This window comes from Chaetura pelagica, unplaced genomic scaffold, assembly GCF_000747805.2.
Source record: "Chaetura pelagica isolate M959 unplaced genomic scaffold, ChaPel_1.0 scaffold265, whole genome shotgun sequence".
NCBI classification, from domain to species: domain Eukaryota; kingdom Metazoa; phylum Chordata; class Aves; order Apodiformes; family Apodidae; genus Chaetura; species Chaetura pelagica.
This window is the reverse complement of record NW_009953449.1, coordinates 710182-735106: the sequence shown is the minus strand read 5'-3', so window position 1 is coordinate 735106 and position 24925 is coordinate 710182. Positions and strand designations below refer to the sequence as shown.

At 37.3% G+C, this 24925-nt stretch overlaps 1 protein-coding gene across 1 annotated transcript in view; it reads left to right on the top strand.

Annotated features, from left to right (window-relative positions):
* Positions 1 to 24604, top strand: part of APOO (apolipoprotein O) — a 38787-nt gene extending 14183 nt beyond the window's left edge. The window contains exons 3-8 of the mRNA XM_009998497.1: positions 1431 to 1550; positions 4108 to 4162; positions 5200 to 5295; positions 8065 to 8156; positions 14970 to 15077; positions 24536 to 24604. Of these exons, the coding sequence (XP_009996799.1) occupies positions 1431 to 1550; positions 4108 to 4162; positions 5200 to 5295; positions 8065 to 8156; positions 14970 to 15077; positions 24536 to 24604 (540 nt within the window). The remainder of the gene's footprint in view (positions 1 to 1430; positions 1551 to 4107; positions 4163 to 5199; positions 5296 to 8064; positions 8157 to 14969; positions 15078 to 24535) is intronic.
* Positions 24605 to 24925: the final 321 nt, after the last annotated feature.

The following is a 24925-nucleotide window of genomic DNA, read 5'->3' as shown; positions in this document are numbered from 1 at the left end:
CATGAGAGGATCAATAGTCGAAGCAATCCCCTGGCTTCACCCCAGTGAAGTAATCTTAGCTGTCGCATGCCCTATACCACTGCTGGCATGAGTCAGGAATTAGGCAGCTTTAAGTTGCATATGAGCTGAATTAATTGGCTTGCCCATCAGCTTCAGCAAAGCAGAATGTGTAAGCTGCTTTGTTTTGGCTGCTTTATTTAGCAGTCACAGGGTATGTTTGTTTGGGTATCTACAGTCAGCTGTCTAGTTTCATAAAATATATGGAAATATCCTTATCTTTGAGACTTCTGTCCTTGTCCAAGCTATGACTATTAGGTTGTCTAACAGGATCTAAGTTAAACTGATTGTGACTATGATTCCCAGAGATGACTGGATTTCCTAGGGAAGTGAGACCTGAAATACTTGTCTTTTAAAGTATTATGGGAAGTCCTGCTGCATGAGTTATTTAAGTATTCAACAGTTTCTGTGTCATGTATTTTGTTATGGTTAGCAGTTTTTTTTATTATGATGTTATTATGCAGTTGTTTTCCAACTTATCTTGAGAAGAGGGCTAGCTCCACTTCTGTACAACAGTATGGGTAAATATCTGTTTACTATAAATTACTACATGTAGGATAAATGGCCTATAAAATAAAAGCTCTTCATGCTAAACATCAGTGTAGTATATAAATGCTAGGAATTTTCAGAAGTTTTGTTTTGAGCTGATCTTTACTGTTCATCTTCAACAGGATAGGCTTTGGTCTTTTTTTGTTACTGGAATACAATTTTAACTATGTTTAGGTAATTCTAATAAATACATTGTGTTGCTAAATACAGTGGAATTTATCATGTGAAGATGCCCATTGCTCTTCAGGTGGATGGTACAGTTCCTACTTGCTAGGCCTCATGGTGCTATTAGTGCTGTCAGTTGCTGATGTGGTTAATGACAGCAGCATTGGGATGTGGTACCATCTTCCTGCTTAGTAACAAACAGACAAGTTTATGTCAGTTGTTAACTTTGTTAGAAGCTACTTAGACTCTTTAATGATGGCTTATGCAAATACAGAGAATGATCGATTGTGATTTCAGAGTTCTAGTACATCTAGTATATTAACTGGGAGCCAAAAGGGCTGATTAAGACAAGAAACATTTCTCACAATGATGATTTGTGTTCTTATTAAACTACTTTAATAATTAATTTATAACCTGTGACTTGGATCATACAGCAGCTATGGATGAATTGTGCAGCAATTAGAAGTCATCTTCATCATAGTATATAATTAAACTTTGCTCATAATGGTTGTCTCACAGCCATGCCTGAATTTTTATTATGCATTGTTTATGTAGTAGACACTGTGCTAGGTGTTCTCTGGTTAGTCTGTTCATGCCCTGAAGACCTACTTACACAATTACAGCTTTGTTTTTAATGTCTTGTTTGCTAATATTCACAGCTGTCACTCTACTCCTCTCCAGCTCAGGAGACTAAATATGTGGAGAATCCAAAAACCGAATTGGAAGAGGGGGTTTCACATTTACGGCATGTTATGGAGCCATATACAGCCTGGTGTCAGGTATAATGGTTTTATATCACATCTGGTAGTGGTTCAGTGGTAAGTCTTGAGCTGGGATTTTGTTTTTAGACACAGAATCAATAGATAGCAGCAAAGTAAAAGTTAGTAGCTGTACAGTTTTCTAAAGTCCTGTGTGACTTAGAATTTTCTACAGCTCAAGTCATAATGTTTACCTCTTCCTCATACAAAACCAGTTGTTTCTTTCTGCTAATTTGCTGAACTTAACTCCTTGTTTTCCACGCTTCTTATCTGTCCAAAAGAATTGAAGAAAATTAACTAAAGCTTAGAATTATTATTTGAAATAATCTTTAAGCTTAAAGGTATCTAGGGATATCTGGATTTGGTACTGTCTTGGAACTAAGGAAGACCAGGAGAGTGATTACATTTACATTTTCCACACTCAAGGAGAATGCTATAAATTATTAAGCAGTGTGTTCTGGAGCAGCAGTGCTGAGTTGCCCTCACTGCAACTGTGACACAACACAACTCTTCAGAAAATAAACCAGTATTTTCTGAACTGGAATCTCGAGGAGAAGGAATATGGCTCTCCAGAAGAGAGAGAATCTCAGGCCACTTCTCAGTGGCAAACCTGACACCCAGACTTTACCCCAGCACTTTATAATTTATTAGGTAGCATGTTTATACTAAACAGCCATTAAATACAAGAATTGTCTTTAGAGGATAGAGGAGAACCAAGATATTTGTAATCAAGGCCTAAATTGTCTGTATTAGACTGGAGTAATATGATGGCTTTCTTACTCTTTCTTGAGCAATGCTGAGGCTTAATTTGAAGCAAGGGCATCCTTGTCATCTGGTTGCCTCTCTTGGCAGCTTTAGGTGATCCTCTACTTTGCTCTCTGGCTGTTCTGAATCCTCTTAAGCTGCAAGCTGTTCTTCCAGTTCTCTGTAGAAAGAAAGCTAAGCTGTTGAGATCAGTGTGTCCTTTCTGCTTAAAAGTTCTGTGCTGTGATACTAAGCTTTAACAATACAGAAACGTTTTCTTCAGAAATACTCAGGGTTAGTCAGTCTAATGTTGTGTTTCTAAAGTGAAACCAGCAGGAGTACTGACTATGGTTTTGAAGAAGGGGGATTTTTTTATAGTATAGTTAGCGCTCTGAACTCCAAAATACATGGATTCTCTTTGCCTGTGGGAACTAACTATAAATGAAATTTGATATGAGGTTCATTGCCCAGTTGGACTGACTGTAGGCCTTGAACAATGCTTTATGTCTCATTGGCCTGTTGTTGTCTTATTTCCTGTATATTTTTTTGTCTGTGTGGTGATCATTTACATAAGATGTGCTTCTCTGCTCACACACAACAAGCCATTTCCTGGCAGTGGTTTACTGACTCATTTTATGAAGCAGAGTTATAAAATTTATGAGTTTTGGGTCATCTTGCTTGTTTAACTGCAGTCAGAGATAGTTTTGGTTCCCCCACTTTGTTAAAGAATATTACATTTTAGTTGTCTTTCAATTATCTTTAAAATTAAAGCATAACCCAGGATAATGAAAATAAAATTGATTACATTCATATAAGCATTTTACTTTTTTAAAATTGCTTGCTTAACTGTAATGGAGTGTTAGTTCAAAACACAACTGCAGAAATGAGCCAATTATGCGTGGACTACAATAGAAGATTGGACTTAGCCTCTGGGGTCTTTAGAGCATGTTCTTTTTTCTTTGGCTTTTAATAAGACCAACATCTATTTAGAGTTATGTTCTGTATTGCATGCTAATGTTTTTTTTCATTACAAGTGTTGGTTTTTTAAGTCACTTTTTCCAGTTAGTGAAAATTCCAGATATATGCCCCATGCAGTCTCCTAAACAAATGCTTTCACTTGTGCACAGATAACAGCTCAGGTGGTGTTGTGAGACTATTCTCTGCTTTAGTTTGGGACATACATATTTATGAATTTGTTCCCTAATTGAGAAGCAGTCTTACACTGCCTGCCCAAAGGATTATTAGCATAATAACAATTAGCAGGGTTGCTTTTATTGAGATCTTTTTTTTCTACTTTGTTAGAAGGCAGTGTGAGTTCTTTCTGCATATTTTCAGTCTGAGAAGAGAATCTAGAACTGGTTTGTGGGGTTGATGCAGTGCTTTTTGATAATTTACTTTGGACATTGTGTGGACTTCTCATTTTCCCAGTCACTTTAAAAAATGCAATTTTCTTAGCCTAAGATAGTGTCTTGGGAAGTAGAATTTTACCATCTTGCAGAAGGAGTCATGAAACTGAAACCTGAGATAATCTTGAGTTTCAGCTGCCTGATCAGGAACTCATTGAAATATTGGTGGTTTTGAGGTATTATATTTAATCTATTCCCAAATACTACTTTGAGAAAAAGCTGCACATGATGCCAGATGTAATGTTGAGCAAGCATAGCCCTTTAAGTGAAGGGTAGAAGTAGAAAAAAGGAGTTAATTTTAGGGAGCCAGTGCTTTTTTTTTTTGCTTTTTTTTTTTTCTTCCACAAGTCAGTCACAATCTGTAGTTAATATTTTACTTACATAGTATCTATTTACTGTTGTTTTCCTTTCTTTTTTTTTTTTTTTAGGACCTTTATGCCAAAGCTATGCCCAAATTAGAAAAAGCTGTTGAGCATGGTAGAGGTAAATCAGTTTAGTTTTCTTAAATAGCAGTTTAAAATGCAGGACTGTGCTGTATCTTCTGTTTAACGGCCAACAGTGTATGTGTATAATTTTTAATGCGTTTGATACTACTTTATTTTTACTCTGTATCTGTTTAAATTTCCTTTGTATGTCATTATGACACTACATTTGTAAACAATTAAAAGCTGCGACCTGTGTCTATATCGACCATTGTCACAAAAAATAACAGTTATGCACTAAAAGAATGAAAAATCCCCTCACAATTTATTCCCAGCCAGCCTTATTTGCTTGATTCAGCCTAGTAACTGAAGCTTCCTGCAGTGTGTATTACTCGTTGCAAGTGTTAGACCTTTTGTTTGCAATGTTTAACCATTTCATTTTGATGTACTTCCTTGAATCTCGGAATAATTTTTAATTAATCCAAAATAAATGGTATTTATTTTTGTTTTGGAAGCATCCTTTCATACTTAGGCTCATCAGGACTGAGCACAGCTGCTATCTAGAGCTCATTTCAGATACTGTACCTCTTTCCCATAAACTTAACAGTCTCAGTCCTTTGAACTACTTTGTATGGAATGTTGTTTCATAGTTTTCCATTCCCCCATCAGACTCCCATCTTAGAGTGAGCTTTGTTTATGTTGTGTCTTTCCTTTGTTCTGTGATTTGTTTTTTGTACAGTGTTTTACTGAAACTAATTCTTGTTAACATGTAAATGTAAGAAACCATTTTGCAAAGGTTTTTACTGCTCATTTAAAAACACAAAATTGAGATGCAAAACAAGACAGATGGCTCAGGACCAAAGGCAAAAGCTTATATGAAAGTTGGTAAATACAATACAATGTTCAGTTTCATTCATGTGTTACCAGAGATCTCAAAGGCTTTGAATTTTATGCCAGCAGATCTAAAATATGCATGATAGTTAAATGTGTTTTGATAACTCTTATGTTTTGTAACAATTGCCAGCATGTAATGATGATTCCTTATCACAAAAATACTTTCACATTACATAAAAGCACTTTGTTCTGACTTATTTTCAGAGGGCTATGAATTTCTCCAAAACCCCCCTGCTGGATTTTATCCAAGGCTTGGTGTAATAGGTTTTGCTGGAATTGTTGGGTTGTTTCTTGCTAGAGGTAAGTGGGGACATTTTGAGCTGCATATACTATGATTTGGGATAAATAATTTATTTGTAGGCTTTTGGATATTAATTTTTAATTGTGATGCATGAGATATGATTTAACTGTACAAGCATGTTTCTGCTATTTTCGTCCAATTATAAAGAGATTCATGTAAAAGGTGTGCAGTAACCTTAAATTATTGTTTATGAATACTGTAACTGTTACTGGAACACAACCTTTGATCTTTTCCAGTTCTAGCTTGTTATAGAAGAAGTAGGAAAGGATTTTTTCTTTTTTAGCCTAAAAAGCTCTAGATCCCATATACCAATATAGAAAACTAGAAGGGTACAAACTACAGTAAAACACAGACATTCTTGAACTATGATAATATACAGTAAGTTGTATATTCAAGTTCAAGTATTGTGTGTCCAGGCAGAGAGCTGCTGCAGATGGTGAGATTCAGCAAAAATACTTGTCAATGCTGGGTATACTATAAATACATGCACATTTTGTGCTATAGGAATGTGATACAATAAATTTAATCATGCTGGTTGAAGAAACTAATATATTAATGCTTTCATAGAATTACATTTTATTTTAAGAAATGTTAATTGTGAAAAGTAATTTGTGCTTGTATTGAGATAGTGCAGTGAAATGAAATAATGCAAGAAGAAAACTTGTAGGCAATGGAACTGTAAAGTTTTAGAACTTAAATACTAGTGATGACTTGTTTTGGATAAAAATACTCCTTTGTGAGGCTTTTATCTTTTGAACAAATGAAGTGTGTGCTTGGCTATGAGGAAATAGAAAGCATTCCGTGAATATGTACAGTTATACATGCACTCCTCAAAATACTTAATTTTCTTTTTTTCTCCTAATTTTTTAGATTTTAAAATCAAGGCCTTCAGCTTTACCCATTTGAAGTACTTTATCTTCAGATTTATGCCTCTTGATTTATATGATTGTGAATGAGATCAGTTTCCAGCCTTTATGACTGTTAGCAGATTTGGGGTTCCAGGGGGATAGTGCAGTCTTGGGGCTGGATCTGAAGGATTAGAGGGTTGTAAGTTAATAAAAATAAAAATCTCTCATAATAGAAATGTCTGATTTGTGAATCTTTGAGGATGGGGGCCAGAGTTTGTAAACTTTTTGTCTTGTTATAATTTACAATACTTTCTGGAAATAACAGTCAGTATTCAAACTGTAGAAGGAAGTGCCCCTTGATTTTGATGGTACAAAAGCTGGCACCTAATTTCCTCTGTTTTTAACGCATTCCCGCTTGGTATCACTGGAAGAATTGCCCCCTTGGAAGAAAAAGATAAAATCTTCCAGGTCTAACTATACCACTTGAAGATAAAGCTGCCCAATGAGTAGGAAATATGGTATTCAGAATTTAATTGTGTGAATATTGCAGAGTCATCCAGCTTGGTTTAAAATGCTGTTGAAGATCAGTTGTTCCAGCTGTGTTCAGTAGTAGTGGAATGGATACAGGATTGTTAAACTTGCTTCTAATGGGTATCTCCAGCAGGTAGCAGCCTGCTGCAAGGCATTAATATCTTCAACTATTACATTTATTTCTGCAGTGATGTTGTAGGCATACTGATAAGCTATCACAAAGGAAATTTCCCCATTCCCAGGATGGGAACAACAAAAGAATAATTTTTCGGGTTGTAGAAATGCAATGAAATTTGCCTTTTCTATGCTTTCTTAGAGCTAATTGGTACCTAATTCCCTCTGCATGAGAATACCCACATCACTTAATGAATGTCTCTTGTTCACTGCTGAGTTTCTCATCATGAACGTATATTACTGGAAAAAGTGTTACATTCAAATATGCATTCCCTCTTCAAAATCTGTTACTCTTTTATTAGAAGCACATGTGGCTTCACATATAGAACAGGCTGTTCTATGAGGAACAAAACTACTGCATCCTGACTCCTGTACGTCTCTTCTATGACTTTTTTCTCCTGTTCTGCTTGTTTTTTCTCCTGTACTTTCTCCCTTCTGTTGTTCCTTTCTGACTGGATAAACTGCAGCATGCCCTGTAACTGATTTGGTGATGCATATTGTCACTGGCCAGCCAGGACACACAACGTGTGGCCAGCTATGACAAGAGGATGAACTCTTCAGGCAGTTATTTTAGACTTGTATAATTGAATAGAGTTCAAATTGATTAAAATGTTCAAAATTTACTTGAGGATTGAGCAATAGGCCTATAGTATAATCTTAAGTACTTTAGTTTAAAAGTACTTTAAAATACTTGGCAAATTGCCAAGTGAATAAAGAAAAAATACTCACAAGAGCAGCTGTAGGAGCATCAGTATGTGTGAGTCAAGGTAACTTAGTGAACTTTGTGTTGGAATGTCTGTTGTTCTGCTTGATGTATCGAAGAATACTATCCTAACCTTTTTTTGCCTAAATTTTCCTTTTAGTTTAGAAAAGAGTATCAATTGGTATAATTCTTCTAGCTGTGGCTTTTACTTCATTATTCAGTACTGAAATAAATTGTGTATTACTGCAGTAAATATAATTGTAATGTAATTTGCACTATGTGGAAACATGTTAATAGACATATTCTCTTTAGAAGGTTCAAAGAATAATTGCTGATCAGAGTAACCACATTTCTTAAGAAACTACTAGAACTGAACAGAAAAATATGCTGAACTGTCTTTAATTAAATTGTTTTGCTTATAAGTAAAAGGGTAGGGCCATTCAGCTATCTTGGTTACTGTATAATCTAACAGTGTTTTTTGTGGTTTGTGTTTTTTTATTGTTATGAAACAGGCTCAAAAATAAAGAAGTTAGTGTATCCTGCAGGTCTCATGAGTATTGGTGCCTCCATGTATTACCCTCAGCAAGTGGTTGCTATTGCACAGGTCAGTGCTGATAACTTTTTTTGAAGAAGTTTTAAAAGCCATGTCAGTGTCCTTGGCACTTAGCAAAATGATACTTGTTTAGTCAAAGAGCATGCAGTCTAGGCTGGAAGATGGGCAGATAGTCTACTTGCTTTAGTGACTTTTTCTAACATCTGCAGTAGCGTCTTCAATTTGAGGAACATAATTTCCTTTCTGAATCTCTAACCTCAAGCAATTAAAAATTAACATAAGTATGCTTAATAAGTGCAATTTGCATGTTTACTTACAATACCATACAATACCAAGGAATCCTAAAATGTCTTGAGGACAAATGAAAGCAGAGCTGGAAAGAAGGAAGAAAAAAAAAAAAGATCAGTTTCTATGGAGAAATCATAGGAACAATATTTTGAGATAAGCAAATGGAATGGAGTAAAAAGTCTGCTGCTTATTGGTTGCCTTTACTGCTTATGCATTTGTTGCTTCATAAGAAAAATGTTAACTTGCAGTTACTTACATGGATTTCCTGTGAAAGAAAGAACTGAATAGACCAGACTATTGCTTGCAGCCCCTGCTGATGTCAGTTCATATGTCTTGCTGCCCACACTTAATTGTACTGGCAGATTCCTCAGTTCTCCACCACATTATTTTTCAAATCCATCTTTTAGCCACTCATTGTACACATATTTTAGTGTGTCAGAAATAGTTCATATTTCAGGCTTTGGTAAATTTGCTACCGAAGTATTGGTGACTTGTGAATTGCTGAGATGTCAGAATGAAAATATGGTCTTCTCAAGAACATAAGAAAGGTCGTTGCCTTAAAGAGAGTCAGCAATGCTATGTTTGAACTCTGCCAGCGTAGTGATGCCCTTATCTTTGATGGAATCTTTTTTTAGCACTCCTAGGATTCAGATGCTCTAAATACATAAAATTCTGTTGACATAGTCTGATGGAGTGAAAATTATGAAAGTGACAAGAAAAAAAGCATCAAAATTGAAGCAGCTTAGACATATTCTGTTGCTAACTGTGTATTGAAATTCTAATTGCCTTCTGAACACTGAAGTGGGAAGTGATTGAATGGTGTTCCAACTGATACTGTTTTTAAAGAAGCTCAACTGAATTTGTTATTAACAGCTTCACAATACCTTGTTTATTTTATAAAAACTTGGAAGTGCATGATTGCTCTTTGATTAATTCACAGTTCTTAGTTTGACTGTAACAAAAAAACTTGATATGAGACCATGAGCTCGAAATTGATTGGAATAGGTTTAGCTTTGTTGACTTTGTCAGGACACTAGACATACGAGTTTGAAAACTACTGTGGAGAAAGTGATATCCCAGATACTGTTTTTCTTCTTCTAATACCTCTTGTGTTTTTCTTTTCTTAAAGAATCAAAGCTTTAAGTATATCAGATCTGACTGTCCATAATTTTTATGCTTTAATCTGAAATTGAAAGTGCTTTGCTCTGTAGTAATTGTTTTGAAATGTTTTGTGGGCCTTTAAAAAAATCTCTGTAATCCTAGGAAGGGATGCTGCCAGTAGAAAGCTCACTTGCCCATTAGTAGAAGAGTATAGGGTAAACTTTCAGAATTGACCATACTTTTAAAAAGCTTTGGATGTGTTGGGCTTTTTGCTTCCCACCTTCATTAAAGTCTTGCCATTGGAGAGCTAGAAGGAAACACAGCCAAATATATTTGCTGTTGAGGTGCAACACTTGTTGCATCTGTCAGGAAGAAAACTTTAATTAAAATGTATGAATTGCTAAGTGAAGTTATAGCAACAGAGTTGATAATTGGTAAAAGGTAGTTTTCAGACACTTAATCTAACTGGAGATAGAAGAAATCTTAGAATCATAGAATGGTTAAGGTTGGAAGGGACCTCGAAGACCATCAGGTTCCAACCTCCCTGCTGTGAGCAGGGCCACCTCCCTCTAGACCAGGCCACACAAGCCTCATCCAACCTGGCCTTAAACACCTCCAGGGAGGGGGCACCCACAGCCTCCCTGGGCAACCTATTCCAGTGCCTTCCTACCCTCATGGTGAAGAATTTCTTTCTGATGTCTAACCTAAATACACAGACTAACTATTTTGCCTGCTTTAGTAGTCATTCTAATAAATCACAAATCTGTAAGGCATTTATTTCCTCACTGCTAATATTACTTTAATTTGTATAACTGAACAAGTGGTCAGACCATATGTGTAGTAAGGGAACTGAATTTAATACTGAAGTTTATTTTGTTCTGCTGGAATCTTGTGTTTTGGAACTGCATTGCTTTCCAGCTAATCCTAATACATTTTTTTTGTCTTTTCTGTGGCTTATCTTCCATGTGGAAAAAACTTAGTTACTTAAATCAGTGTATTTTTCATTAATTTTTGTTCCTTGTGATTAGGACTTTTCAAATTTCCTAAAGTGGTGTGTGTTATGCTTTTCTTCTTCTTGATAGAAAATCTTCCTAGTATAAGTTGATTTCTTTGACAACAAACTAAATTATTTCTAAGTCTTTTAAACCTATGCCTCATCCCTTGCCCAGTTTAGTCCCTAAGGCATAAATAGTTGTGCTGGCACAACTGAGAGTATGACACAATTACAGGAATGGTGGGTTGGAATGAAGGAACTGAGGTCACTTGATCCATGTTTGCTGCAGAATGAAATGCCTGGGAAATTGCACTACGACCATTTTGTTAAAAATACCAATGTACAAAAGCCAGCAGATTCTTGGTTCAGTTTCTCAGTGTGAGATGTAGATAAATAATTGCTAACCATAATTCTGCTCAGTAATCTTTGCTTACACAGTATAGCCACTATTACATGCTTATGGTCCTGTGCGGAATTGAAATATGGGAGCTTGATTACATGCACATTAGGCCTTATGAGACTGCTGATGCTACCCCAGTAGCACCTAGTATGGGTGTTGGTGGCCCAAGGTCACTTGCAAACTATTTCAGAGCCCCTGCTGAGGACCACTTGGTCTGACTTTCAATCTTGTTTCTTCAAATTTTAGCATGTAAACTTACAGCGTTGCATTGAACAGAGATGCTATTTTAGCACATTGTAATTCATAGAATCATCATCAAGGTTGGAAAAGACCTTCAAGATCATCAAGTCCAGCCATCCACCCTACAACCCCTAACCAGTAAACCATCTCCTGAAATGCCATAGAATCATTAAGGTTGGAAGGGACCTTAAAAATCATCAATTTCCAACCCCCCTGCTGTGAGCAAGGAACCCTACCACTAGACCAGATTGCACAAACCCTCGTCCAACCTGGCCTTAAAAAACCTCCAGGGATGGGGCATCAACAGCCTCCCTGGACAATCCATTCCAGTTCTTTACCACCCTTATAGTGAAGAATTTCTGCCTAATATTTAACCTAAATCTCCCCTCTCTCAGTTTAAAACCATTACGCCTTGTCCTATCACTATCTTCTCTGACGAAAAGTCCCTCCCCAGCTTTCTTGTAGGCCCCTTTCAAGTACTGAAAGGAGCTATAGGGTCCCCCCAGAGCCTTCTCTTCTCTTGGCTGAACAGCCCCAACTCTTTCAGCCTGTCTTCATAGCAGAGGTGCTCCAGGCCTTTGATCATCTTGGTGGCCCTTCTCTGGACCCTCTCCAACAGGTCTGTATCTTTCTTGTGCTGAGGGTACCAGAACTGTACACAGTATTCCAGGTGGGGTCTCACCAGAGCAGAGTAGAGCCCTGCTGGCCACAGTTCTTTTGATGTAGCCCAGGATGTGTTTGGCTCTCTGGGCTCCAGCACACACTGGTGGCTCATGTTGAGCTTCTCTTCTGCTACCACCCCCAAGTCCTTTTCCTCACGACTACTCATAATCCATTCTCCCCCCAGCCTGTATTTGTGCCTGGGATTGTGCTGATCCAGGTGCAGGACGTTGCTCTTGCCCTTGTTGAACTTCATGAGATTGGCACTGGCCCACCTCTCGAGCCTGCCAAGGTCCCTCTGGATGGCATCCCTTCCCTCTAGGGTGACAACCACACCACACAGCTTGGTATCATCAGCAGACTTGCTCAGAATACACTCAATCCCACTGTCCATGTCTTCAACAAAGATGTTAAACAGCACTGGTCCCAACACTGACCCCTGAGGGACACCGCTCGTCACCTGCCTCTATTTGGACATTGAGCCATTGACCACAACTCTCTGGGTGCAGCCATCCAGCCAGTCCTTATCCACCGAGTGGTCCATCTGTCAAATCTGTGCCTTGTCAGTTTGGAGACCAGTGCTGTTTAACAGCATCAGCCTGTTTTTTTAACACCTACAGGGACAGTGTCTGTACCACCTCCCTGGGCAAATTTTTAATTTTTGCCCTGCCAGCGGTTTGGCAGCAGGCAGGTAGCCCTGGTGCAGGTGCCACCTCCTGTTCAAGCCAGCCACAGGCTGCACACACCATCTAAGGTAAGGCAGAAGGGACAGGGAGTAAGTGCTATGGAGGGTATGCAAGCTGGAAATTATCCTCCAGAAATTAAGAGATCCAGATGAATGGAAAAACTTGTTCCTCTTTGAAAGGAACTCTTTGTATGAATGTTGGAATGAACACTTTGAACAATTGAAGGAACTGTTTGTATTATGATTGTTGCTTTAACTTTTCGTATTTGGAACTGCTACTCCCAAGAGTAGTGGTGGCAACTGCAATACCCACCTGCTTGCTCTTCAACTGCTTTGTGAGAACGAGACGTATAAAACACCAGCCTAATGCGTGACTCTAGTGTTGTGTTCATGAGAAGATGCATTGGGTGGTTATAAAAAAATCTTGGCTATGTTCCTGTTGACCCTGTAACTTGCAGCTTGCAGTCTCTCTAGAGCTGTATTTTGTAATGTGAAATGTGAATGTGTGCGTGGGTCCCAGCTCCTGGGAGGTGTGTACAGGGTTGAAACACTGGATTAATGTGGCAGACTATCTGGATTGCTGTACCTTGTGATGTAGCTACTTCACTCCAGCAACACGAATGACCAGTTTCTCATTCAGTGCAGTTGATAATTTTCTTGGTTGTGTGACTTCTATAATAAGTATATTTTTAAGTTTGTACTTTTAGGTATTGGGAGTGTTTTAAAGTATTTTAAAGGAGTGTTTCTGAAGTAGGAATAAGGAATTACTTATATTGTTTCTCATTTTATGTTGATAACTGTGTCGTCAGTAATACTGCAGACAGAAGAACTCCTCTGTGTATTGTGGTTAGTCTTCAGTACTGGTAGGTTTGTACTGCTTACACAGCTGATCACACTATCTTTCCAGATAAGCCATAGCCAAAGTTCCACTGATTTTCAGAACTACTTTGTTGAAGTGCTTAATAGTGAACACTCCTTATACTGAAAAAGAAGAAAACTGTTTATATCTGCAATGGTTGAACTGAGGGATTTTTGAGATATAACACACTGATCCCCAAAACAGCTTGTTTCTGATTACGTTTATTGCCTTCAAATCTAGGGAGAACTCAGTGCATCATACTGACTTGTTTAAAACCAAAGTACAACTATATTTGTCAGATGTTGTGACAAATATTCTAGGTCTTTGTATTTAACACAGCCTATATTTTAGATTTAGTTGTGACTCAGAAATGTAGTTGCTAATTTGAGTTTGTTTTCTCTTAATTCTAATTATTAAGTACTTCTGTGAAGTATTCACACAATCTTTGCCCAGAAGCACATGCCTTACCATTGTGGTACGTAATTGGTGTAGTTAATTTTGTTCAGACAAACAAAGGGAAGTGCTTCTGTGGACCATGTGTGCCCAGTGGTAGAGCTCTTTGGCACAGGGTGTTGCGGATGCTGAAAATGTATGTGAGGTTCAAGGGGAAGTGCAATGAGGTCATAGGAGGGGAAATTACTTTGGCATTGGTTATACACTTAGAATCTGGCTTGGGAAATCTGTGAGCAGCATATTGTTAGAGACTAGAAGAAACTAAAATTTCATGCAGAAACTGTTTCAAAAACATCAGAAAACTGCTTCAGAAATATTATTTATGCTTGCTCTATTCTAATAGTTTTATTTTCCAGCTTTGCCTGGGTGATACCTTCTTATTTCTTAATTTATTTTTCTTTTTAGTTTAATAGCTGTCTATTTGGGCAGGTTGTCCATTTTTACTATCCTCTATTTGCAAGAAAACTGATGATAGGAAAGTGAGTACTGACCTGAGACTAAAGCGTTAAAAAACCTAACGTTCTTCAGTTTTAAAGGCTGCTATGAATAATACAGTTCCATATCATGTAAGGGGCAGGAGAGTCTTTTATTAGACTTAAGAATTTTTCCTTTAATAAAATTACCTGATAGTATAATATAGCAAACACTATCTTTCTTAGCTATCTTCTGTTTTGACAGTTGACAGCTGGTTATTCATTAGAGCCATCTATCAGCAAATTAGGACTTCTAAATAGCACATAAAAGGAAGGAAAGGGATTCTCTGACTATTCTGTCAGTGAAAATATAAAATTGCAAAACAGTGACAAAAGATGGGATTTTTTTGGTGTGTGTTTCTTCAAAATTAGTATGGTCAAATTAAGAAATAATTTGCTGATGTTAAACATGTTGAACATCAAATACTAAGAAAACGTGATTTGTTTCCAGGCAGCATCATTCCACCCCTTTTTATACAGATAGGATTTCAGGTAATCTTCAAAAAAGTTTTCAGCAAGTTGGGTTTTCTTATTCCTCATGAGTTCTTTTTTTTTTTCTTTTCAAGTTGTTTAGTAATGCCCTACACCCTGAGCTTGAACAGGAAGCTGTCAAAGATCTTGTGTTTTGAGTCTTTCACCACTTAAACAAGAAGCAAAATAATATTTCCCAGATTATTAAGTTTGTGCTTTCAAATATTTTTTGCTCCACAGGTTGCTGGTACACAGCTGTATGACTGGAGTCTTCAAGGATATATTGCTGTAGAATCTCTTTGGAAGGATAATCCTAAGAAGAAGAAATCTGGGAAAAAAAGTGATAAGGTAAGAAGCCTGATGAACTTGATGTCTGAATTAACCACTGCATTTTCAGATGAAGAATGTATGAACAATAGTGGGGGGGTTTCCCCACTCTGACTCAGCTTTTATTTCTGAAGACAAAGATTTCACTCTTACCTTTCTAAGCTTTGGAAAAATGTTAAGCTTTTGAAGTTAAACTTTCAGAAATGTTGTTTGGAAGTTTTCTTTAGTATAACCTACTAAGTGTTTAATAGGAAAGTTAGGAGTATTGTGACTGGAATGCTAGAGATCAAGGCTCTTATAGTCTTGATTGTTTAAGAAAACTTAAGTAGTTAGAGTTAGTAGAAAGAGAAAATGGAATATTTTGTCAAATATACTCCCTTTTTATTTTTGTGCTTTGAATGTTCACAAGTATCTGCTCTAGCATGATGATGTAATTGCGTGCTGCTCTATTAAATGTTCCTAACTAGTCATGAAAATAGCCGTTGATAGGTATATGCAGTTCTTACAGATTTAGACATATATAACTTAGATTTCCTTGCACACTTTAGAGAAGGAAGCCTTTTTTTCCAGCACTTCTGTGGTCCCTGCTAATACAATACCACCAATTCAAGGCATGTGTGCCTTTAGTTACTTTCAGTCTCAATGTATAAGGAAGTATGCTCTTTCATCGTTGACTTACAGTCATCAAAAGGAGTTGCGCTACATTCAAGCCATATTATTCACTATATGCATCCTTGGTTTTGAGTTAGTGTTTGTATCGGTATCTATTTGCTTATGATTGTGTATGTTAAAGCAGTGTATATTAAGACTTTGTATTGGATTTTATATCTAAAAATGTATGTTACGTTTTTATATAAAACCACAGAATGGCTGTGGTTGGAAGGGACCTCTGGAGGTCATCCAGCCCTACCACCCTGCTCAACTGGATCCACCTCCAGCCACTAGTCCAGGACTATGTCCAGACAGCTTTTGATTGCCTCCAAGAGTAGAGACTCCACAACCTTCCCAGGCACTCTGTGCCAGGGCTTGGTCACCCTCACAGTGAAAAAGTGTTTCTTGATGTTCAGAGGGAGCCTCCTGTGTTTCAGTTTGTGCCCATTATCTCTGGTTCTGTTGCTGGACACCACTAAAACCTTGCTCTGTCCTCTGTGCACCCTCCTGTAAGATACTTAAATACATTGATGAGATTCTCCTGAGCCTTCTCTGGTCAAGGCCAAGCAGTCCCAGCTCTCTCAGCCTGTCCTCCTAGGAGAGATGCTTCTGTCACTTCATCATCTTTGTGGTCCTTTGCTGAACTCTCTCCAGTGTATGCATGTCTCTCTTAACTGGGGAACCCAGGACTGGACATAGTACTTAGTTTTTGTCTGTAGAGTTGGTTAAACATAACACACAACTGTACTGAGTTGCAGAGTTTCAATTTTGTGTGTCTATAATTGTTTACTCTTACAAGTTGCTAGATGTTGTGAGTGGATAGTGATGTCCAATACAGCAGTACACAGTGATACCATTGTGTTAGATTAAATATTTATAAATACCACCCTGAAAAGAATTTGGAAGTAAGCTTCTATTTTGCTGCTTCAAAAGCATTTTGAATTCTACAGAACGCTACCATGTTTCAAAGTAAGTGCAGTGTGATTGATTAATGATACTAGTTGAAGATTAATACTTACTTTTGAAAAAATGGGAACTTGTTTTAATGCATCATTACATTATGTAATGTCTTTATCATAATTTATAACCTGCCTGAAGCTTCTGGAGTTAAGTATCATAATGGTGTTTTTTGTTTTTATCTTACTTGACATTTCAGTTACCCCACAGGAACAAACTGTCTTTATAGTTGTGCCTCTCTGATACAGATAAACAAACTGACTTCTAGGAACTGTGTAGATGGCTCAGTGAAGCAGAGTGTAGGAGGTGGGAGAACCGTGCAAATGGATTAAATGTATGCAATGGAGAGGCTGTCAGGTTTTGGGGAATGTTTTTTAATTGCTACTTAAAGAAATACAAGTTCAAGTGTGTAATGTAAAGCTTCTGTGGTTTTAAATTCTAAACTCATTGCATATTCTTGATTTCTAGGGAATTGTATGCTTGTTCTATTGTTACAAACTGCTGCTCTAGCTGAGAGTGCTTTCCATCTCTTATTTTATTTTTTTCATGCAGCCTGGCAAAACTAAGGGCTGATTTTAAAACAGCTTTGAACCAGCAGAAATACTTTGTTTTCTTTTTTTTTTTACTGTGGACCTCCTGATTGAGCCATAGCTTACAACTGGTAACACTTCATACTAGGTTGACAATGTTGTATGTCATACATCAACCAGAAGTCTTATTAGACCAGAACATGGCATCTTCAACCCAGAAGCCTAAGATGGCAGAGGGATAGGCAGTGAGAAGGAGATGTTTTGGAGAGGCAATTTTGCTTGAATGGGCTGCAGGTATGGGACCAAGTTCCCTTGCTAGGTCTAGGTGTGGGACTAGCTCCAAACAAGCTGGGTTGGAGAAATGCTCACGTGTCCTGTCAGTTGTTGAGTCTTAGAGTGGACATTTTATAGGTGCCTCAGTAAATGCACTTGCATAGCTCTTCAAAGAAATAAAGGTTAGTTAATTATACTGTACCTTTCCTAAAACCTCACCCGTCAAAAAGTATCTCAAAAAAATAGGCAACATTAAAATATTTCAGAAAGACAGACTGACAGCATCAGTAAAAATTAGCTGAGCTTTTTATTTTATTGTGTCCCAGGCTTTCAAAAGGAAACATGTGGTTGTTATTGGCGGGCAAAAACTTTTGAAGCTTTCATCTTATTATGAGGCTTATTCAAGCACTTGCTACCTCAGCAGAAAAACAAACGACATGCAAAATTGCAGACACCACTAAGTAAACACACTTCTTTCTCTTCCTCCTTGCAGAATCTTTAAATCACACTCCTTAGCTGCCAAAATACATTTGCACAGTGAAATGCCATTGAATGGTTTTCTCCTTAAATCGATCTAATTGATCATATATTGTTAGTGTTAACTGTTGCCATTTAACAGTGGATTAGCCAAGATACAAACATCCCGTGACTCAAACGAAGAAGAACTACGCAGTTAATGAAACTGCCTGCATTTCAGACAGACGTTCACTGACCTCTTACCACTTGGAGTACACAGCCTCGTTGTTTCTCTGTCCTCTGAAGTGGTTAAAGAGACCGTATTGTCTCCCTGGTGTCTAGAAATGCTATACAACAGTTGGAAAAAGTCACATGCTTTCCAAGTCGCTAGAATGAGGACTGAAAAGTATTTCTCATGGAAGTCTGCTCTGAAACTTCCTTTGCTCTGCCTTGGTGAAGCAGTATAAAATACATGGTTGAGAATTTGAGGGGGAGGTTAGAGGTGGGCTTTTTTTGTTGTTGTTGCTGTGATTTAATTGGCTTTGGCTTTTTTTTAAGATAATGTTGTAATGGTCTATCAGGATGTGGTCAGTCACAGGTAATAATGAAAACCTCTACTTTTTTTTAAATGTGTAAGCACTGATATATCCCTAAAATTATATTTGAGAGGTGAAGTCTAACCTAGAAAAACTTTTTCAGTCTGTTTCTAATGTCATGTGGTTATACAAGTGCAAGAAAATACTTTTTGTCCAATACAGATAATTTGATCCACCAAATCAGGATCAACTTTTCCAGCAAAAGAACTTCAGTTTAAGTAGCATTTTTATTGGGGCTTTTAGTGATACAGAAGTATCATGGAAGTAAATACATACTTCTAACTATCACGGACTGAAGTTGGCAAAGCTTTCTAGGATACATTCTGGGACTTACGTCTTAATTCGACAGCCCTGTGAAATAATTTGGTTGGTTTTGTATATTTATTTCTGTCATACTAGGCAGCTAAATTCCTTAACTAGTGAAGGCAAATATAAATGTTATTCTTAAGTTGTTGTTGCAGCAGATGTAACCCATTCTGTGAAACCAAGCCAAAGCAAAATATGTGGATTTTTTTTGTTTTATGATATTTGCTCTAGCACTTTCCTGTTGCTACACAAAGGATTCTTGCAAATAGTCAATAAATACATGGGTGGCTCTTCTTGGCTTGTGTTAATTTGTTACATTGTTCATAATTTGTTTGAAAGTCATAGGTACCACAGCTGTGCATAGCTTCATGTTTGTGCAGGAATCTGTCATTAAAATAGATGTGGTATGTTAATTTTCTGAAGGTTTTATGAAACAAAAACCTGTGCCAAATTGAGGTCATATCAACTGAAATCTAAGTTCTGCCAAGAAAGATGAAGTTCCAGGACCTTCTGCTGCTGCATTTCAAAACACTGTGGCTGGAGCCCCTCTACAGAGCAAGTCTGTCTAAGCTTTTGAATACACTGTTTACAGTACAATATTTTGGTATCCTCAAGCTGGGTTGTTGAAGAAGCCAGATCTTCAGTGTGTCAGGATGAAAGCCCTCTGCTAAAACTACACAAGCACCTTAAATGAAAATCAGTGTTCACATTTTTTATTTTCAGAAAGATGAAATATTTTCCTAACAAAGAACAGCAGGAGTAGTTACTCAGCTTCTGTGCATTTTATCTTGATGTAAAGTGGACAACTTTTCTACTTCTTCCTCCAGGTAGAGGCGATGGTAGAAGAAATGTAAATGCCTTGTTGGGGGGCAGGAATACTTTTAAGGGCTTTTTCTTTTGAAAATTTGTTGCTTACTTGAGTGATTTTTACTCAGAAGAACTAATTCCACAACATCAGTGGAATTAGTGTTAACATTTGTATTATGTTGTAAATCCTTAGGGGAAGAGAGAGTGAAATGGAAGATGGGGTCTTCAATCCTCATTTATCTTAAACTCAGTGAGCAAGATTTGCAGAGAATCATACCAAATTGTGCCTTTGTGCAATTTTTTTAGAATTAGGTGCCTGAAACCTTTTTCAGGGGTTAAACCCTTGGGGAGCATCAAACTTTCATTACTGGGTTTTTGGGATTATGAAGGCTAATACCCCACATTGTCTTCAGCTAGTCGTTGTGAGTAACTGGTCCCTCTGGTCTGCCCAATAATAGAAGTGTTCATCCAAGGTCATGTTTTTCTATACTTCTTTTCTTGCACACTTTTTTCTGCCTTCCAGTGCCTACAAAAGTGTTGAACTAGCTGAACTGTTAAGCTAGTGAAATGCAGCTTCTTGTTTGTTTTGTTTGGTTTATCTTTTTTTAAGATTTTTTTTTTTTTCAGTATCCCACCACAATCTATTTATTATTGGCTGAGCTTATTAGCTTTAATACCTGTCCTTAGGTCAGAGGGATGGAGGAACCATAGCAGCTTGAGGATTTTGTGCAACAACATACACTTGAGTGAGGAGTGTGGCTTTCCATACAAAGGATTATAATTTACTCACAGAAAACTGCTTAAAGATCAGTATTTCAGAGCCACAGTTCAAAACATACCACTTTGTAAGTTTCTAAAAATTGAGATCGTTTGTCAGTCAGCTGATTCAAGGTTTATTTTCATTTTGCCCTTCCTCTTCTGCTTCTGGTTTTGATACCTCTGTAATTTGCACTGTTGTATTGGGCTGTGGAGTTGTTCTCTCTCATACTGTAATGACTTAGTCTTCAAGTGACAAGGGCATGTACTATACCACCAGGTCACTTAAACCCAGGTTTTGTTCCAACCAGAGAGCTAATAAGTACTGAAACCATAGAAAAATTGTTTTATCCAGTGAGTTCTCACTTCGTCTTGTCCTTATACCCCTCAAAGCCTTCTGATGTATTTTCAGCTATTCTGGATGCTTTATCTTCCTCCAACACTGAATTGGGCACTCATTGCTTTTACTGAAGTGACTGAAATCTGAAAAAACAGAGCAGCACTAGAAATCAGGTCTTGTGCCTTTCTTCACATGTGTGCTCTCTTTCACTCTGGTCCAGTCAGTAACAAAATCTTGCAGAAAAAAAAAAGGTATTTTTTTTCTTGTGGTCTCTCATTTGGTTGTTTAAACAGCTTCAGATATTGAGATAAACTCTTGCAGCCTATTGTTAGGTTTTCATTCCTGCCTGGTCTATTGAAAGAAACTGTCTATCACTTACTAACACAATATGTGTTAACATATTTTAAACCTACATATATATTCATTACACATATAAAAATATAGCTTTATCTATATAACTATCTCTGGGTGTTTTACTAATTGCTAGCTGATGACAAGAGTGCTTGCAAGTGCAAAGACTGCCCAGCTTTGGGTACTTGTTTCCTGTGCTTGCTTAGAACAAGCATCAAGGAAACTGTGGACCTGGATTTTGCTCACCCGAAAGCTCTGGTGGAAGTTGTGGTGTTGACTGGGGAGCTTTACCATAAGCATCATGGATAATTACTGTAGCAAACCTTAAATTGTGTTTTAAGAGCGGAGTTTGTAAAGTCACTTGTGTTGTGAGCACAAGTTTAGAACACAACGTAAGCAGATGAGAGCTTCTTTCTACAGTAAATACTTGTAGGACTTGTCTTCAGTAGCTTCTGAACAGACAAATAAAAGTTGGTCTTCTGAACTAAAAGATAAACACCTACTTCTGACAGGAAATCCTGTTCCCTGTCATACACTCTGCTTTTATTGCTTGGTAGTATGAACAACAACAGAGTAAAACTTGTAAAAATTAATACTTCTTTTGGATTGGATCCTTAGTGTGGGCCGTGGTGAATTTAAATGTGTTAGATGTGGGAAAGACATAATCTAATCCAGAAAAAGTTGAGCTTTTTAGGGCAACTTAAGAGTAATTTTTTAAAGTGCTTTTACTAAGTGTTTGAAACTCTTGAAACTTTTGAAAGTGCTATTGCTAAGAGAGTTGAGGTCAAGCTCAGCTAAAACAAGAAGATGGAAAATAAGTTATTGATTGACAGGGGAGGATGAGAAGATAAGCTAGTGAAGTTCTCTTTATTCTAAGCAATGCATTGCAAACAGAAGAAAAGGTAAATTATTCATCTGTGAGCACAGATGAGCCTTTGTTTTTCTTTTGCAGCTGTTATTTTTTTTTTCTGGTGGCCAGACTCTACCTTTCAAGAGTTTTCCATAAGCAAAGGAGAGTTTTGCAGAAATCATGGTTGGTTGTGAGGGGGGTTTTTTGTGTTTGTTTTTTGTTTTTCTTTTTAAGTTTGTCATTTCGTATTGAGGTCTCAATGTATCTCTGTTAGATACTGCGAGCTAAGTTAGCGTGTGTCTTAATCACTTGACTGAAACCTTTCAAAAAGCATTGTGTACAGTTCCCTTATTTTAAATTTCAAATAATTATGTTTTAATATTTCTTCTACTCCCATAGAATCCCAATGTATTGAAGGTTTTACTAATTAATGTGTTATGGAGATTTCTTACCTGTCACCTCTCAGCTGAAGCTGTCAGATATGTATGAATACTGCAAAATGTTTCACCTTCTGCTTTGGAATAGAGCTTGGCTGAACTCCTCTGGCCACCCAGATACCTTATGGAGTGGTTTTGTCAATCCAGAAAATAAAAATACCATCTTGAATGTGTGCCTACTTCTAATTATGAGAGGGTATCATGGCCCAGAGGAGGTCTGTCTTCTGGGTCATTGATCTAAACACATTTTTTGCTTCTGATCTAGTTTTGAGTGTGACTAGAGGACTTCAACGCTTTCTTGTAAGATTAGGTGTGTTTATTTCTTGTGCCAGCTCAAAGGATGTTCTTTTCTGGTTTACCCATATTACTACTTGATCAGTCTCACTCAGGCTTACTGTTTAAGTAGTGAGCATACACAGCGGGTGGCATTAAAAGAGCTTCTTTGCTATTCAGCAAATGAGTTTGTGCGAGGGAATGAAGGTTTAGCAGTGGAGTGGCTTGAATTAAATAACTCTGGCTTAATAGATCTAGTGAAGACAGGCTCTGTGTGGAAATCTACTGAGCTTAGAGAAACAAGGGAACTGAGCAAGACACTTCTCCTGTACATTTGTCTGTATGTTGTTCCTTTGGGTTGGTTTGTTTTCACCTTACCTAGATGGGGTTTGCTTTTTACAAGTTAAAACAAGGAAGTGGAAAAACATAGAACTCTCTGTGAACAACTTAGTTTTAGTTCATATGCTCAGGATTGAGCAATTCCTGAGATGAGGCATCATGAATCAGATCATTCATTATAAATTGTAGTAAAATGTCATAACTTACAAGTTCCTGAACAGGAAAATTACAGAGTAGATGATTATTTGGAAATAGGTGTGGTTTGTGGATGTGATTTCCTATACTATGAAACGTCTGGGGTAGTGATCAAAACAAAATGGGTTTTGGAAAAAATTACCCTTTAGTCTTGCTAGGCATTTTTGAATAAGAAATTTAAGAGTTATCTTTGTAATTGAATCTTGATGTATTGAGTCCATATCTCCAGTGCAGCATATGCAGGGTCTCATAGACTCAGTGCCTTATTCATTGTGTGTAATTGGTACTGGGACATAAATTTGACCCATCCTGTGAAATGTTTGTTTTCCGGTCTCTTCTGGCTTCTTTTGATACATTTTCACATTTAACTCACATTGGTAAAAACAAGTTTTCAGAATAAAAACAAAATGCCATTCAGTTTTCACATGTAGGATTTAAGAATATTTGAGGCTGGGTGTGACCTCTGATTGTTTCATCTAACCCCCTGTTCAAAGCAGAGATAGCTTTGAAGTTAGATTTGGTGTCTTAGGGCTTGTGCATTCAAGTGCTGAATATTTCCAAGCCTGGAGTTTCAAAAAGTTCTCTGGATAACGTGCTTCAGTACTTCATCAGTGGTATGATATATTATTTTTCCCCTGTGTCCCCTTAGATCTAACAGAAATTTGCTGTGCTCGTGAACCTCTGAGAAGGGCCTAGCTCTTCCAAATGTGTAAATGCCTGTTAAGGAACTGTGGATAGCAATTAGGTTTCCCCTTTGTCTGGTTTTCTCCAAGCTTAACAGACCCACATCTCTCAGCCTGTTCTTTTATATCATGTGTTTCAGTCTCCTAGCCATGTGTGGCCCTTTAAGTATTTTTTTAATTGATATGTATTTAAAACTATAATCAAATGCCTGTTTGTTATAGCATACTTGGCAAATAGACCCGGCGCTCTAACAAGCTTCTCTTCGTTCTTTGATTTCTATCACTTATTTTGGGGAAAGTGTGAGAACACTCTCTCAAAGCATATGTTCTAAAAGAGACCTATTGTATAAATCCACGCAGAATTCAGAGATGCAAACTACTCTGTGGGAATTCATCCTCTGCTATTAGTGCAGACAAAATGAGTCAATTAAAACATTTCTGTTGAACTACTTGTTCTTTCAAATCCTTTAATTACTCATCTAACTACAGGAAGACTAAAATCTATAAACTGTTTGGGAGAAGATCATATTTGAGTATATTATACTGAATTAATCTCATCAACCACTTGATTTTGCAAGAAGTTTTTGTTCCAGCTTTTGAAGAGTGTTTCTGTTCTGGCAGAAACATTAATCATGTGTTGCCTCACTTGAAATTTTCTGTGTTTTTTTCCCTTCTCAAGGGTGATGCAGATGGTGGCAGCCCACTGGAAATCCATGCTGCTTCAAATGGAGAGCAAGCCCAGAAGTAAAACACCAGATCACTTGGAATCAAACAGGTAAAGGATAAAGACTGATAACAGTATGTAGCTACTGTAGCAAAATAACCTGGCAAAGCTGAATGTTTGCAAGTTTGACTTGTAATTTTCTTCATATTGATGAACAAAGAAGAGCAGAGAGGTAATAATTTTATTAATCTTAACATTGGTCAAGAGTATGTGTGCCCTTAACACTTTAGCTTACCTAAATTCTTCATCTTTAGAGCATAGCACATAAATGTATGTCACCTCCAAAGGTTCCAAGTTCATTTAGCAAAACCTTGTTAGCATTGGTTGTTTTGGGGTGGTTGTTTT